The following is a 17,397-nucleotide window of genomic DNA, read 5'->3' on the forward strand; positions in this document are numbered from 1 at the left end:
TTATGTATGCATTACTCAGCATTAATTAACACATTAGTTTATATATTAATGGTTAATAATGTACTAACTACACTGCAAAAACTCAAAATCTTTCCAAGAATATTTGTCTTATTTCTTGTCAAAATGTCTCATTTCTACTCAAAACTAAACTCTTTCCTCTTAAAATAAGACTCATCACCTAAAAATCAACCTGATCATTTTCACTTGTTTCAAACAAATTTTCACATGAAATAAGTAAAAAAAAATCTGCCAGTGAAAACAAGTTTTTTGTGCTTGTAATAAGGAAGAAAAACTTGCTCCACTATCAGATTTTTCTACTTATTTCAAGTGAAAATCTGCTTGAAAGAAGTAAAAAGTGTCTAAAAACTAGCTGCTTTTTAATGTGATGAGTCTGATTTTAAGTAGAATTAGATTTGTTTTGACTAGAAATAAGACAAATATTCTTGGTAAGATGTTGAGTTTTTGCAGTGTAACGTTAATTAAGGGACCCTTATTGTAAAGTGTTACTGATTGTTTTTTTAAATTAGGGTCTGGAAAAAGTATGGAATTTGGAAATTTCCAATGTGTAGGAACCCTGGTTATAGAAGCATTTTAGTTCCTTGTAAATGTAATTTATCATCGATTTAATTCAAACTTCATTATTTTTGTTTGATTTGTATTCATTTTCTTATTATGTTTTAGATTTCCTGTATTTATTTGATAGTTTTCTGGATGTATTGTATCAGACCACCCCCCTCCCCCCCCCCCCCCCCCCTGGCTGATTTCCCAGAGTTCCCAGTATCTATTCTCTGACACTAACACCTCGCTGCTCTGGCTTGTAGGCGACGGATGACCCGGTCAGCCCGGTGGACGGGATGGAGCCGATGCTCCGGCCCTTCAGCCTGGTCATTCCCTTCACGGTGCAGAAAGGAGAGATCACAGGTGAGTTATTTATTCTGGTCTGGCCCACACACCAGACAACTCTGGAGCTTTATCAGTGATCAGTTTAATTTATGCTGGAAAAATGTTTTGTTTGGCTACACTGAATATGATAAAAAAAACTAAATTCTCAGTTTTATATGATTCATTTGTTAATTATTTTATCCAAATTTGATATACATGAGTCTAAATGTTCTGGTAAGAAGCCAAACTTCTTGGAACTGTCTGCATGTTGGTCAGTATATCTCCTCCCTCTGTGATTATGAGAATAAAAAAGCTGTTAAAACGTCTGATCTCTGTAAGCTTTACAAAATATTTATTTAAGTTTATGTTTTTTCTGTCTTGCTGTCATCCCCTGGTGTATTTATGATGGTTTGGTTGTGTATTAATGTTGTATAGACTTCTTTAATCTAACTGTATTCAGTCCTGAAAGAAACTCATCTGGTGCTCGAGAGCCAAGATCAATAACCCGCTCAACAGTCTGATGAAAGTCTTTCTTTAATCTCGTGGTTATTAAACTGCTTCTGGTTCAGATTTAATATTAAAAGTCAGCGGTGGCCTGAAGCAGCTGCTGATCCTCTGTCCTCAGGACTACACTGCAAAAACTCTACATCTATCCAAGAATATTTGTCTTATTTCTTGTCAAAATGTCTCATTTCTAGTCAAAACTAATCTCTTTCCACTTAAAATAAGACTCATCACCTAAAAATTAACTTGTTTTTAGATCATTTTCACTTGTTTCAAACTAATTTTCACTTGAAATAAGTAGAAAAATCTGCCAGTGAAAGCAAGTTTTTTGTGTTTGTAATAAGAAAGAAAAACTTGCTCCACTATCAGATTTTTCTACTTATTTCAAGTGAAAATCTGCTTGAAAGAAGTAAAAAGTGTCTAAAAACAAGCTGCTTTTTATGTGATGAGTCTTATTTTAAGTATTTTAAGTAGAATGAGATTAGTTTTGACTAGAAATAAGACAAATATTCTTGATAAGATTTTGAGTTTTTGCAGTGTAGAAACACAACAACACACTCCTTCACTGCTCTGTTTGGTCTGTTTATTAAAACTCATTCAGTCAGAGTCAGAGAGAATTCAACTGAGTCTGACTGGCTGCAGGTTTAAAGGTTCAATTTAGTTTTATTCTCTTTTTGCTGCTGGATTGTGTGTTTAGAATAAACAGGAACTCACAGATTTAGGTCGTTAAAATCTCTTTGTTTGGAAGAGTCGACCACGAAGCTCAGCGGCAGCCGTTCAAGATTCAAGATTCAATACTTTATTGTAGGGCTGGGACGATACGCTTTTCTCCCGATTCGATTCTTCTACGATTTTTTGGATGGCGATTCGATTTAAATTGCGATTCTACGATATTGCCGATTCTCTCTATGATTTTTAGTCTTTAGCATTTTTAACATTTATCTGCACACAAACACTGTAGGAGCCTATAAATGAACATATAACTCCATTATAAAGTGAACGTAAACCCTTTTCAAAACCTGGACTCTCTGGATGTAAAAAAGGCGAACAAATGCACATTGCACAATATTTTTAAAAAAATTTATAAAATCGATTTTTGAAAAAAAAAATCGATTTAGAAATCGTCAAAAAAGATATCGCGATATTTATGTGAATCGATTTTTTCTCCCACCCCTAGTTTATTGCCATATCAACATGCCGAATTTGTTTCAGTGGGCTTCACGCGCTGACAGGAAACATTCACTCACATCACAGATAAAACATTACAAGATAAACAGGAAATAGGATAAAACCCAGTCCATTAAAAGTAAATGAAGTGCATAGTGCATGTTGAAGTAAATAACAATAATAAATACAGGACGGTTTAGACTGAGACCTTCTCTCTGTGTCTCGTCCTTCCAGGTGAAGTGCGGATGCCGTCGGGTCGAACGGCGTGTCCTCACATCACCGACAACAAGGACGGGACGGTGACGGTGAAGTACTCGCCCACCGAGAGAGGTCTGCACGAGATGGACATCAGATACGACGGGAACCACATCCCAGGTAAACGGCTGCAGATCGATCAGAGGGGGAGAGCAGAGAGTCGTCAGCAGAGATGGGGACTCGAGTTTGCCACTCGAACTCGAGTCGCACTTAAGTCTCACCCACAGAGACTTCAGACTCGACTTGGACTCGTGTTTTGAGACTCGGGAACAATCATTATTTTTTTGGCTCGTGCCTCCCTCCTGACAGGACGGCCGACAATCTTTTTTTTTTTCAACGTCCGTTTGTTGTCAGACCTTCCTTCACGGGGACTAGCTGCTGCATAACTGGCACATATCAGGCTGCTGTAGGCTCAATCCTCCTGTTTATTTATGTTTTTGCTGCAAAATATGACTGAAGGCCCCCTAGTATGGAAGTCTGGACGTGTCGACACGCCCCCATGAGTTGACGGAGCTAATTAAAAAAATAATAACAACCAGTTCTTCTCTCAGAAACATGCGGTTCCAGAAAGGTTTTGCTGCACATAAAGATGTGAACTATAGGAACCATTCAGATCTAATGACCTATAATTAACAGCCTAAATCATTTTCCATGTTGTTCATCTGGGTTTTCTGAATTCAACAAAGCAAAAAGAGAGAAAAGGCCAGTGCAGAGGGGCAGAGCAGCCTGGATTCTTTCTTGACTCAGAATAGTTTCCTTTAAAGGAAAGCCTTCATTGTGTGTTTTCTTCATATTGCAATATCCTGTTTAAAGTGATCATATAATAAACAACTAATCAATACTGTATAGATAAAGGAGTGATAATAACCTACAGTGAATCTCTTAGATATAGCTGTGCAGTATCCTTAGTAGACCAGATAGCAGCAGATGATAAAGGGTCATTACAACCAGAAGAGACAGGAGACTTTTATTTTTTAGAGACTTGAGACTTGACTCGGACTTGCAAAAAAAGACTTGTGGACATCTCTGGTTGTCAGCAAACGGGTGGATCCAGCTTCAACTCCAACAAACTCCGGATCCAGACAGGGATATGTTTAAGAAATATGACAGTATGTTTGATTCAGTCACTAGATTCACTCTGAAATATGGTTTATAGTGTCTGTAAATACCATCTGGAGAGGGAAATCTAAAGTTTGACTTGGGTGATGATGGATAGCAGCTTTGGACATTGGCAAAGCAAGGCAATTTTATTAGTATAGCCCGTTTTTTAAAAACAGTTTGTCTCAAAGGGCTTTACATCCCATCATAACAACATCCTCTGTCCTTAGACCCTCACATCCACTGAGGAAAAACTCCATGGAAAACCCTTTAAACAGGGGAAACCAGGAGAAACCTCAGGGTGAGCAACAGAGGAAAAAAATTAAAAGCTTTCAATGTGACTTGGAGGATCACACTGCAAAAACACAAAATCTTTCCAAGAATATTTGTCTTATTTCTTGTCAAAATGTCTCAATTTTAGTCAAGACTAATCTATGTCCACATAAAATAAGACTCATCACCTAAAAATGAACTTGTTTTGAGATTATTTTCATTGGTTTCAAACAAATTTTCACATGAAATAAGTAGAAAAATCTGCCAGTGAAACAAGTTTTTTGTGCTTGGAATAAGAAAGAAAAACTTGCTCCACTGTCAGATTTTTCTACTTATTTAAAGTGGAAAATTTGCTTGAAATAAGTAAAAAGTGTCTAAAAACAAGCTGCTTTTTAATGTGATGAGTCTGATTTTAAGTATAATTAGATTTATTTTGACTAAAAATAAGACAAATATTCTTGGTAAGATGAGTTTTTGCAGTGCATGACCAGTTTATTAGAGATTTCTTTGAGAAAGAATTTAAACCAGATTTTCCTCAGGAACTGAATAAAGTGACTGCAACATTGTGTGATGCGTATAAAACCAGTCGTACATATGGGATGTAGGCTACAGCCAACCACCAGTAGTAACTAAACTAATAAAGAGAAAAGGATATAAAGTGCGTATCTCTCTGTCTCCTCTGTTGCAGGAAGTCCTCTTCAGTTCTACGTCGACGCCATCAACAGCGGTCACGTGACGGCGTACGGTCCCGGTCTGAGCCACGGCACCGTCAACAGACCGGCCGCCTTCACCATCGTCACCAAGGACGCCGGAGAAGGTAGAGACAGTAGGAAGTAGAGCTGGGACCAGACGCTTTTCTCCTGATTCCATTCTAATACGATGTTTTGGATGCTGATCCGATTTAAATTGCGATTCTACGATATTGGCCCAATTTTCTGGATTTTTAGTCTGAATGTTTAACAGCAGTGAAACACTTGAATGATGATGATTGTCTACGGACTATTCGTATTCCAGGAACCATATTCCCCCCAAAAATACACATCACATGTAAGTCAGTTTTTAAGATTCATTCAGCAGCAATATATATGTTAACTCTCTTTTCAAAAGCCTGGACTGCATAAAAGAGGCAAAAATAAAAGAGTATAGAAACAACAGGCTTCTGAAACCTTTCTGACAGAATGAGATATAGACGGAGGTAAACTGCTACAGTTTAACATTTATCTGCACATAAACACTGTAGGAGCCTATAAATTAACATCTCCATTATAAAGTGAACTTAAACCCTTTTCAAAACCTGGACTCTCTGGATGTGAAAAAGGTGAACAAATACACATTGCACAATATTTAAAAAAAAATTCAAAAAAAAAAAAAAAGATTTTTGAAAAAAAAAATCGATTTAAAGAAAAAGTATAGAAAAGTATGGAATTTGATTTTATACATTTCCAGGTCTGGAAAAGTATGGAAAATGGAAACTATTTTATAGAAATATATTTCTCTTAATTAGGGATGCACCGATGCATCGGCCGAACATCGACATCGGCCGATGTTCGGCTCGTTGACTGCCATCGGCCATCGGCAAAAAAAGATGACATTCACCGATGGCAGTGGCCGATGTTTATGTTGGTTTAAATGCCGCATGAACAGCTGTGCTCGGGAGGAACCTTTCTCTTTTCCTTTTTCTTGGGGGGGGAGATATTAGTGGTGCAACTAAGCATCATTGATCCCTGATCTGTTCGGATCAATATCTTCAGTTCGGCACACATGTGATCCGCGAATTGATTTTTGAAAAAAAAAAAGTTGCGTGCATGTTTAATAAACCCACTTGTTAAGTGCAGCGCGGTCATGGCGAGCGGAGGAACGGAGGAGCCTGAACGCCCCGCGTCATTTAAATCCCCTGTATGGGCTTAATATACCGTTAGAGAGGGACTCGTCTTTTTTTTCTAACCTCCGCCGGGCCACATGTATGTGTTTACAACGACGCCAGCGAGAAATCAATAAATGGAGCGGTGGATTACGTAACTGTCATAAACATTACGCAGCGCGTCTGTGTGGCGGTGCCACAGAGACAAGAGCTGAGACACGGACACCGCGGGGCAGCGGCCAGGTAGACTACTACACTGATGTTGCAACGAGAGAGACGCCAGGTGGAAGGCAGAGAGCCTCCGTTCTCACTGTAACCAGTCACAAGTCATGTAGTTAACTATCACAATAACTCTGGGGCTTTTTAATTGAGGTAAAAATGTAGCATAGCCACGGGAGAAATCCTGCTTAGTTTCTCTTTCAGTGTACATTATACAGATTATTTTAAGTTCATCAACCATTTGGAGAAAAAAAAAAACGTTCATCATTCTGTCTCTGTGTTACTAAAGATAAAGGGGGTTAGGGAGAGAAGTCTAAGTAATTTGACATATTTGAGCATTTTATTAAAAAAACAAAACAGTAATGCTATAGTTAGGCTACTTTTCCTGGTAACTACTTTTACCATCTAGCAACTCTACTAACTCTAGGCCACTGTAAGTGTTTTAAGGTTATGTCAACTAAAAATTGACATTAAAGGTTGTTTTTGTTTCATAAATTTGTCTAACTGAATTTGTGCTCATTAAATAATAATATGAAGAGCTGAAAGGCTTTTAAAATAGTTCAGTAATGTTTCTGTGGCACCAAAGACGGAATAAATAACAAAAAGAAAAAACATCGGCATCGGCATCGGCCATCGGCCAAGTTGTTATTTTAAACATCGGCATCGGCATCGGCCCAGAATTTCACAATCGGTGCATCCCTAATCTTAATGCTTATCAGGGTTTGTTGGGTTAATTATTTTGCATGCGTTATATTGTACCAAGCTACAATCTCCTGGGAATTATTTGGTTACATAGTGGCATATACATTCAGAATAATGAAAACAAATGATTAATTGCATGATTTTTTTTATTTAATGCACAACTATTTACTCAAATATCACAAATTATTTGATTTTTTTTTTTAATTAGGGTCTGGAAAAAGTATGGAATTTGGAAATTTCAAATGTGTAGGAACCCTGGTTATAGAACCATTTTAGTTCCTTGTAAATGTAATTTATCATCCATTTAATTCAAACTTCATTATTTTGTTTGATTTGTATTTATGTATTTATTCATTTTCTTACTATGTTTTAGATTTTCTCTATTTATTTGATAGTTTTCTGGATGTATTTTATCAGACCAGCCCCCTCCCTCCTCCCTCTTCCCTCCCCTGGCTGATTTCCCATATACGCTGACACTAACTCCTCGCTGCTCTGGCTAAAAATCATCAAAAAAATATTGCAATACTTATGTGAATCGATTGTTTCTTCCACACTTAGTAGAGAGAGGTGGGAGTGGCCCCCAGGTGTGTCTTTAGCCCCGCCCTCATCGGTGCCGTGTCTCTCTCTGCAGGTGGTCTCTCTCTGGCGGTGGAGGGTCCGTCCAAGGCCGAGATCAGCTGCAAGGACAACAAGGACGGGACGTGCACCGTGTCCTACCTGCCCACCGCCCCCGGAGACTACAACATCATCGTCAAGTTCGACGACAAACACATCCCAGGAAGCCCCTTCACTGCCAAGATCACAGGTAACCCAGTCCACCAGGACCAATCACAGGTCTCCGTTTCGCCCATGTGACCAGATAGACGCGAGGACGGACTCACACTGCAAAAACTCTACGTCTTTCCAAGAATATTTGTCTTATTTCTTGTCAAAATGTCTCATTTCTAGTCAAAACTAATCTCTTTCCACTTAAAATAAGACTCATCACCTAAAAATGAACTTGTTTTTAGATCATTTTCACTTGAAATAAGTAGAAAAATCTGATAGTGGAGCAAGTTTTTCTTTCTTATTACAAGCACAAAAAACTTGCTTTCACTGGCAGATTTTTCTACTTATTTCAAGTGCAAATTATTTTGAAACAAGTGAAAAATGATCTAAAAACAAGTTCATTTTTAGGTGATGAGTCAGTGGACATAGATTAGTTTTGACTAAAATTGAGACATTTTGACAAGAAATAAGACAAATATTCTTGGAAAGATTTTGAGTTTTTGCAGTGCAATCATATGTTTCCGTTCCGTCATGTGACCAGATAGACGTGAGGACTGACCCACACTGCAAAAACTCAAAATCTTTCCAAGAATATTTGTCTTAAAATAAGACTCATCACCTAAAAAAATGAACTTGTTTTCAGTTAATTTTCACTTGTTTCAAACTAATTTTCACTTGAAATAAGTAGAAAAATCTGCCAGTTTTTTGTGTTTGCAATAAGGAAACACAAAAAATTATTAAAAAATATTTTTGATTTATATAAACGATTTAGCTTTATCTTGTAAATATTTTTTTCCTGTGTTATTTGCTGATGACACTACCCTTATAGCAACTCATAATAATTTTAATTATCTGATTGATTCTGTGAACAATGATTTATCTTCAATTTCAAAATGGTTTCAACTGAATAAATTAACACTCAGGGCCCTAGTTTGCTGGCGCAGCGCAGGTGGCGCAAGGTAGCGCAGCCGGTCTAATGCAAGTTTCGACCAGCGCAGCCTAGCGCAAAGTCAGATTGGAAGATTGGCAGAACGCGCTGCGCTGAGATAGGCGTGGCCGCGCAGCAGGGGGAGGCGTCACAGATTCAGCTTGGCGCAGTGGAAGTTTTGTCCGAAAATGTCCCGCCGAGGTTGCGCTGAAAGCTCGCCACCTCCAACCAGGTCTACTCTCAGCGCAGGGCGAAGCGCAGCAGGTGCAGTGGAAGTTTGGCTGACTGACCTGCAGTGCACACACGTCACCAAGACCTCACAGGCAGATCTCCACAGTTCCAGGCACATTTCAATGCAATAAATATCCACAATAACCACTATTTAATGCAACTAACGGAATCAACACGTGAATTTATATCTATATAGATTGTCCCGTCACATCTGACGTCAGATCAAAGCAGAGATCAAAGGCTGTGGCACGCGTAATGGAAACTCCACCTGAATTAACACAGCAGGGACGAACTGGCACTGAAAAGCAGCTGTGGATGTCCCAAAAGCAGGACTGAGGGTGGATGACTGCATGTCGCTGCCGTGTTGAGATACCACTCTGCCCTTGTGATGATCGCTTTATTTATTTATTTATTTACTTATTAATTCATTAGCGGAGAGCGACCGCATCACGCAGCCGTAATGAAAAACAAAACACAAATCATCATCTCTCTTAGTCCACCACAACAGCCTCGGTATCAGATAGTCAGTATATAGCCTACTACAGTATACTCAGCATCTCTATCACAGAAAAAAAAGAGAAAAAAAGAGACGGACAGAGAGAGAGAGAGAGAGAGAGAGGGAGGGAGAGAGAGAGAGAGCGCGAGTCCTTTACGCTGATTTAATCCACATGGTCTGTGTTTATGTTGTGATTAGTGTACACCTGTCATCTTGCTTACACAGGGTTTGAATAAATGTGAGTTTCTTTATTAGTGTATTAGTTGTTTCTTAGATTGCGTAGGGGTTCTCAGTGTATCAGATCAATCCTGGTTAAGTATATTAGTAAACTCATTATTGGTCACTCTGAGCTCGGACCTCCGGACCAAAACAGCTGTTTCCTCCTGGGAGAGGTTCGGCCTCTGGCGTCGCTGTCTCCTCCGTCCATGTCCAAGTATAAAATGACAAACTTGCAGCGCGCATCACCCGCCGCGCAGTTAAAGGTGAGGAGAGGAGCTCCTTTGATTGGTGAAGATCTGACTCGGCTGTGTCAAACCCACTCCACGCCTTTCTCTCCTCCTCCTGTCTCCCTCCCGCCCTGTCTCCTCCCTCTTCACCGTTTGCGCCGGTGGGAGGGACGAGGGGAGGGGCTGCGCTGGTCTAAGTCTGACTGCGCGGCCCAGCAAACTTGCGAAATGGACCTGGACCACACCCCGTTGGCGTGGCGAAGCTGCGCTGATGCTAGACTTCACCTGGTCGACGAAACTAGGGCCCTCAATGTGAAGAAATGTAACTTTATAATCTTTTGCAATATTAACAAGTCTTATCCTAAAGATCAAGCTAAATTATACATTAATGGAATAGAAATGACCCAAGTCAAAACTACCAAATTCCTCGGAATATTAGTTGATGAAAGACTTGATTGGACAAATCATATAGACCTTGTTTGCAAGAGATTAACAAAGATGATGGGCATCCTAAGAAAAGTGTGCCCATTTATACATCCTTCTGCTCATTTAACGTTATATTATAGTTTTTTATTTCCTTATTTGAACTACTGTAACATGGTCTGGGCAGCTACATCTCCTACACATCTCAAGAAATTATGTACTATTCAGAAGAGATTCATAAGATTCATCTCACATTCAAATAGATATGCTCCATCAGCACCACTATTCACTAAGTATTCTCTTCTACCAATTCACAAATTCAATAACTATCAGATTTGTTTGTTTGTTCACAAGTTTATCTACAAGAATCAAGATCTCCCTGTCACTTTTCAAAATTTCTTTACATTCACTCATAATGTACACTCTCACCGCACTAGACACAGTAATAATCTTACTCTATATTTACCCTTTACCCGCACATCACACCATCAGTTTAACATGACATACAGAGGTCCAATGTTTTGGAATGGACTACCTCCCTCATTAAGATCCATTTCTTCTTATTCACTTTTTAAAAAGCAGTTAAAAACACATCTCAATTTCTCTTGAATTTCCCGCTCTTTCCTCTCTCTCTTTCACTCTCTCCATATCTCACATCCTTACTCTGTCCTTTTATGAGTTTAATTAATTAATTAATTTTTTGTAATTATCTCTATTGTCCTTATTTGTTACCGAATTACTTTGCACTTTATCTCTTTATTTTTTTCTCATTTCTGTTTTCTTTTGCTCACATAACATTGATTATGTATGCACTTTATCTCCTTTTTATGTTTATTTGTTAGCCATTGAAATTTGTCTTGTTGTAATTTGTTATAGGGGTGGAACCTATGTACAAGCCAACCGGCTTCGTTCCCTCCTTGCACCATTGAAATTTGTGTGCTAAATAAATAAACTCTAAACTCTAAGAAAAACTTGCTCCACTATCAGATTTTTCTACTTATTTCAAGTGAAAATCTGCTTGAAAGAAGTAAAAAGTGTCTAATAACAAGCTGCTTTTAATGTGATGAGTCTTATTTTAAGTAGAATGAGATTAGTTTTGACTAGAAATGAGACAAATATTGTTGCTAAGATATTAGATTTTTTGCAGTGCAGGTTGAGCGGTAGTGAGGATGTCGGTCCTGTTGAAGCTGCTGTCTGTAGCAGAGGTTGTTGCTGTGTTTGACCTGCAGGTGATGACTCCATGAGGACATCCCAGCTCAACGTCGGCACGGCGACGGACGTCTCGTTGAAGATCACAGAGACGGACCTGAGCAGCCTGACGGCGACCATCAGAGCTCCGTCTGGAAACGAGGAGCCCTGTCTGCTGAAGAGGCTTCCCAACAGACACATCGGTCAGTCCTGCTCTGATGCATTCTAGTCCAACATTAAAGGGACATTCCTCTCTAAGTTTAAAGGGATAGTTCACCCAAAATTCAAATTTCACTCATTATCTACTCACCCTCATGTCGACTAAGAGCTGTGAGAATTTTCAGAGTCCTCTGTGCCTTCTCTGAGTTACGGGGGGTCCGCACAGCAGTATTTGTCCATATAATGGTTGTGAATGGATACCACTTTTCTTTATCCAAAAAGACACACCAAAAAACATCCAAATACCTCCATAGTGCTCGTCTGTAATGTCCCTCTTGTATTGAAGCCCCAACATGAGAAATTGTCCCGCCGGTCAGTGCAAATCACACAAGATTTGCAGGAAGAGCAGTGAACTGAGACACTGGGAGCTTCCGCTACAAACAAGCTTAAAATATAGACTTATTTAATTTTTTTCGGAACAATTTCTCATGTCGGGGCTTCAATACAAGACGGACATTACAGACGAGCAGCATGGAGGTATTTGGATGTTTTTTGGTGTGTCTTTTTGGACGAAGAAAATTGGGTATCCATTCACATCCACAACAAATACTGCTGCGCGGAGCCCCGCTGTAACTCAGAGAAGGCACGGAGGACTCTGAAATGAATTGAAATTTGAATTTTGGGTGAACTATCCCTTTAACCCAAAGTCACCATCAGACCCAGTAGAACCCCCCCCCCTCCAGAGATCAAGTTACCGACCACAAACTTCTCTAGTTGTGGCGACAGATAGAAAAACACTGCTGTCTATGGAGCCACCAGCCAACCGCCATTAGAAAGCCGCTCATTGCCACAAATAACGCTGAGAACAGCACCAAACTACATCAACAGTACAAACAGGGTCCCATCCCATAATACCCGCACTGCAAAAACTCAAAATCTCACCAAGAATATTTGTCTTAGTACAGCGGTTAAGCCCCTCAAATCAAGGGGAATTGTGCACTTTTTGAAAGAAACATGAAACTTCTACCATAGTTAGTTTATACCATGAGGTTTATTTTCAGATCGGGAGGGAAGTCAGATTTGACCTCTGAGGCCCGGGAGAGGTCAAATCCAAGATGGCCGCCAATAATATTCAAAAATATCTTGTTTCTAGTCAAAATGTAATTTCTAGTCAAAATAAATCTAATTCTACTTAAAATAAGACTCATCACATAAAAAATAGCTTGTTTTTAGACACTTTTTACTTCTTTCAAGCAGATTTTCACAAAAAACTTGCTTTCACTGGCAGATTTTTCTACTTATTTCAAGTGAATATTTGTTTGAAACAAGTGAAAATGATCTAAACACAAGTTAATTTTTAGGTGATGAGTCTCATTTTAAATGGAAAGAGTTTAGTTTTGGCTAGAAACAAGACATTTTGACAAGAAATAAGACAAATATTCTTGGAAAGATTTTTAGTTTTTGCAGTGTGGCATCAAACACCTGCTGGCTTTGCCTGGTTTCTATTGAAAAGAGACCAAAACACAACTCACCCACTCTCCTCCAGCTGTTTCCTACTGATGCAGAAGCCCTAACGAGTCGATCACCGGCACTCGGCAATCAGAGTTCCTGTGATCTGCTGTGAATTTATCAAATATTATATCGGGTCTTAATTAATCCCGAGACAATAGATATATTAAAAACCTAATTCTAACAATTGCAAAGTGGTCAATTTTCTAAAATTGGAAACAAGATACAAGGACCAACATGACAGACTTTGTAAAACCGACAGAATGACAGAATTCTCTTGTCAGAACTAAATTTTAGGACGTTGAGGCCGATGAGGTCAGAGGGAAACAACTCTTATGGATACTGATGTAAGGATGCTGACTGTAATATTATATACACCGTCTCATCTTTCATCATCGTTTTGTGTTTGCATTGTATGTTCGAGATGATCTTTCAAAGTTGTTAAATGGGAATGTCTTGATTATTTCAATTAAAACAAAGAACAATAACCAGTGAGTGTTAAACAGGGAAATGAACAGAGCTGAGCTGATCAAACTATCGCAGTCAGTTAAGCTGCTGCATTTTAGGAACTAAACGTCACTAGACTCCCGACGTCTCTGTAATGGACTGGTCAGGTCTTCTGCATCAGTAGGAAGCAGCTGGAGGAGAGTGCACTGCAAAAACTCTAAATCTTACCAAGAATATTTGTCTCATTTCCAGGCAAAATGTCATTTCTAGCCCAAACAAATCAAATTATACTCAAAATAAGACTCGTCACATAGAAATTTGCTTGTTTTTAGACACTTTTTACTTCTTTCAAGCAGATTTTCACTTGAAATAAGTAGAAAAATCTGATAGTGGAGCAAGTTTTTCTTTCTTATTACAAGCACAAAAAACTTACTTTCACTGGCAGATTGTTCTACTTATTTCAAGTGAGAATTAGTTTGAAACAAGTGAAAATTATCTAAACACAAGTTATTTTAAGTGGAAAGAGATTAGTTTTGACTAGAAATGAGACATTTTGACAAGAAATAAGACAAGTATTCTTGGAAAGATTTTGAGTTTTTGCAGTGTGGGTGAGTTGTGTTTTCATCTCTTTCCAATAGAAACCAGGCAAAGCCAGAAGGTGCGTTAGAGCTAAACTTAGGCGGATTATCCCTTTAATGAGCAATGCTAAGGCTGAGGTGATGTGCTTCCTCCTGTCTGCAGGTATCTCCTTCACGCCGAAGGAAGTGGGCGAACACGTGGTGAGCGTGAAGAAGAACGGGAAGCACGTGACCAACAGTCCGTTTAAGATCATGGTGGGCCAGTCGGAGATCGGCGACGCCAGCAAGGTGAAGGTGTACGGCCAGGGCCTGGTGGAGGGGCACACCTTCGAGGTCGCCGAGTTCATCGTGGACACCAGGAACGCAGGTGAGAGTGGGCGGAGCCTCGGCTTCCTCACACTGCAAAAACTCTAACGCCTTCAGAGAATATTTGTCTTCTTTCTTGTCAAAATGTCTCATTTCTAGTCAAAATTGATCTATTTCCACTTAAAATAAGACTCGTCACCTAAAAATTAACTTGTTTTTAGATCATTTTCACTTGTTTTTAGATCATTTTCACTTGAAATAAGTAGAAAAATCTTTTTTTGTGCTTGTAATTAGAAAGAAAAACTTGCTCCACTATCAGATTGTTCTGATTATTTCAATTGAAAATCTGCTTGAAAGAAGTAAAAAAACAACAACACTAAAAACAAGCTACTTTTTAAATGTGATGAGTCTTATTTTAAGTAGAATGAGATTTGTTTTGACTAGAAATGAGACAAATATTCTTGGTAAGATATTTGAGTTTTGGCAGTGTGAAAATTTTGCCAGTGAAAGTTTTTTGTGCTTGTAATAAGAAAGAAAAACTTGCTCCACTATCAGATTTTTCTACTTATTTCAAGTGAAAATCTGCTTGAAAGAAGTAAAAAGTGTCTAAAAACAAGCTGCTTTTTATGTGATGAGTCTTATTGAGTCTGTGCAGGGACTACAGGTGGAAATTAGCAATTGTTGCTATAACCTGGCTCAAAGCATCTCTTCTTGTTTCACAAGATTAATGTTTTTTGTGCATTGCCCCTGTTTTAAATAAATAAATTCATTCATTCATTCATTCATATTTTAAGTATAATGAGATTAGTTTTGACTAATGTCATTTTGACTAGAAATAAGACAAATATTCTTGGTAAGATGTTTGAGTTTTGGCAGTGCGAAAAATCTGCCAGTGAAAGTTTTTTGTGTTTGTAATAAGAAAGAAAAACTTGCTCCACTGTCAGATTTTTCTACTTATTTCAAGTGGAAATCAGCTTGAAAGAAGTAAAAAGTGTCTAAAAACAAGCTGCTTTTTATGTGATGAGTCTGATTTTAAGTAGAATGAGATTTGTTTTGACTAGAAATGACATTTTGACTAGAAATAAGACATATTTTTGGTAAGATATTTGTGCTCCGGCAGGTTACGGCGGTCTGGGTCTGTCCATCGAGGGGCCCAGTAAAGTGGACATCAACTGTGAGGACGTGGAGGACGGCACCTGTAAAGTCACCTACTGTCCCACCGAACCAGGAAACTACATCATCAACATCAAGTTCGCAGACCAACACGTCCCAGGTACGACCCCAACGACCAGCTGCCCTGAACTATGGGATGTTTTCACACCTGTGGCTCGTCTGCTTTGGTCTGATCCAGCAGCTAAAACAATACAACAGTCCCAACCGGTCCAAAGATGTAAGCAAACACCATGATGCACAAACCAACTGAGGTCTAAACAGGCGCGGTTTAAGTTCATACAGTCATTTGTGTGTATTTTGGGACCAAAAGCCGGTAAAACATGGGTCAGGCAAACAATACGACATCGCCATGACAACATAGTGTCATGTATATATCATTTTGCCTCGTGGCAACGGACCGCTTGTTCATCCCGTCACGTGCAGCGGCTGTCGTCCGTCTGCCTGATTCCACCTGAACGCAGCATAAAGAAGACGACTGAGTTGGTTGCAATACACAACCTCACCACTAGATGGTAGTAAACCCTACACAATGTCCCTTTAAAGAGGAACTAGTAGAGTATTTCCACCTTAACTCTTCATGATTTCCACCTTACCTCTGTAGTACATCCACCTTAACTCTGTAGTATTTCCACCTTACCTCTGTAGTATTTCCACCTTAACTCTGTAGTATATCCACCTTAACTCTTCATGATTTCCACCTTAACTCTGTAGTATTTCCACCTTACCTCTGTAGTATTTCCACCTTAACTCTGTAGTATTTCCACCTTAACTCTGTAGTACATCCACCTTAACTCTTCATGATTTCCACCTTAACTCTGTAGTATTTCCACCTTACCTCTGTAGTATTTCCACCTTACCTCTGTAGTATTTCCACCTTAACTCTGTAGTATATCCACCTTAACTCTTCATGATTTCCACCTTAACTCTGTAGTATTTCCACCTTAACTCTGTAGTATTTCCACCTTAACTCTAGTATTTCCACCTTAACTCTAGTATTTCTACCTTAACTCTGTAGTATTTCCACCTTAACTCTGTAGTATATCCACCTTAACTCTTCATGATTTCCACCTTAACTCTGTAGTATTTCCACCTTAACTCTGTAGTATTTCCACCTTAACTCTAGTATTTCCACCTTAACTCTTCATGATTTCCACCTTAACTCTGTAGTATTTCCACCTTAACTCTGTAGTATTTCCACCTTAACTCTAGTATTTCCACCTTAACTCTAGTATTTCTACCTTAACTCTGTAGTATTTCCACCTTAACTCTGTAGTATTTCCACCTTAACTCTAGTATTTCCACCTTAACTCTAGTATTTCTAGCTTAACTCTGTGGTAGTTCCACCTTAACTCAGCTCCATGTGTCCCTTGTCTCTAGTTCTGGTTAAACCACCTTAACTCTGTAGTATTTCCACCTTAACTCTTTAGTATTTCCACCTTAACTCTGTAGTATTTCTACCTTAACTCTGTAGTATTTTTACCTTAACTCTAGTATTTCCACCTTAACTCTGTAGTATTTCTACCTTAACTCTGTAGTATTTTTACCTTAACTCTAGTATTTCCACCTTAACTCTGTAGTATTTCTACCTTAACTCTGTAGTATTTCTACCTTAACTCTGTAGTTTTTTTACCTTAACTCTAGTATTTCCACCTTAACTCTGTAGTATTTCCACCTTAACTCTAGTATTTCCACCTTAACTCTAGTATTTCCACCTTAACTCTGTAGTATTTCCACCTTAACTCTAGTATTTCCACCTTAACTCTAGTATTTCCACCTTAACTCTA

At 38.8% G+C, this 17,397-nt stretch overlaps 1 protein-coding gene and 1 long non-coding RNA gene across 4 annotated transcripts in view; one reads left to right on the forward strand and one right to left on the reverse strand.

Annotated features, from left to right (window-relative positions):
- LOC146962246 (filamin-C-like) overlaps nucleotides 1-17,397 on the forward strand; it is a 110,976-nt gene that overhangs the window by 75,925 nt on the left and 17,654 nt on the right. Inside the window, exons 35-41 of the mRNA XM_085769644.1 lie at nucleotides 822-921; nucleotides 2,788-2,928; nucleotides 4,868-4,996; nucleotides 7,593-7,766; nucleotides 11,483-11,644; nucleotides 14,298-14,501; nucleotides 15,561-15,713. Of these exons, the coding sequence (XP_085625770.1) occupies nucleotides 822-921; nucleotides 2,788-2,928; nucleotides 4,868-4,996; nucleotides 7,593-7,766; nucleotides 11,483-11,644; nucleotides 14,298-14,501; nucleotides 15,561-15,713 (1,063 nt within the window). The remainder of the gene's footprint in view (nucleotides 1-821; nucleotides 922-2,787; nucleotides 2,929-4,867; nucleotides 4,997-7,592; nucleotides 7,767-11,482; nucleotides 11,645-14,297; nucleotides 14,502-15,560; nucleotides 15,714-17,397) is intronic.
- LOC146962247 (uncharacterized) lies at nucleotides 16,493-17,346 on the reverse strand. Of its 3 annotated transcripts, none has more exons than XR_015035114.1 (3): nucleotides 17,244-17,334; nucleotides 16,790-16,935; nucleotides 16,493-16,615 (listed from the first exon to the last, which is right to left on the reverse strand). It is a non-coding gene; the product is annotated as an uncharacterized LOC146962247 (long non-coding RNA). The 3 variants fall into 3 exon arrangements; XR_015035113.1 differs by lacking the exon at nucleotides 16,493-16,615 and adding an exon at nucleotides 16,681-16,745; XR_015035112.1 differs by lacking the exon at nucleotides 16,493-16,615 and adding an exon at nucleotides 17,094-17,199 and having other exon boundaries at nucleotides 16,766-16,935; nucleotides 17,244-17,346.

The sequence above is a fragment of the Trachurus japonicus genome, chromosome 23, assembly GCF_045865225.1.
Source record: "Trachurus japonicus isolate A0001 chromosome 23, Traja_1.0".
In the NCBI taxonomy this organism is placed as follows: Eukaryota; Metazoa; Chordata; class Actinopteri; order Carangiformes; family Carangidae; genus Trachurus; species Trachurus japonicus.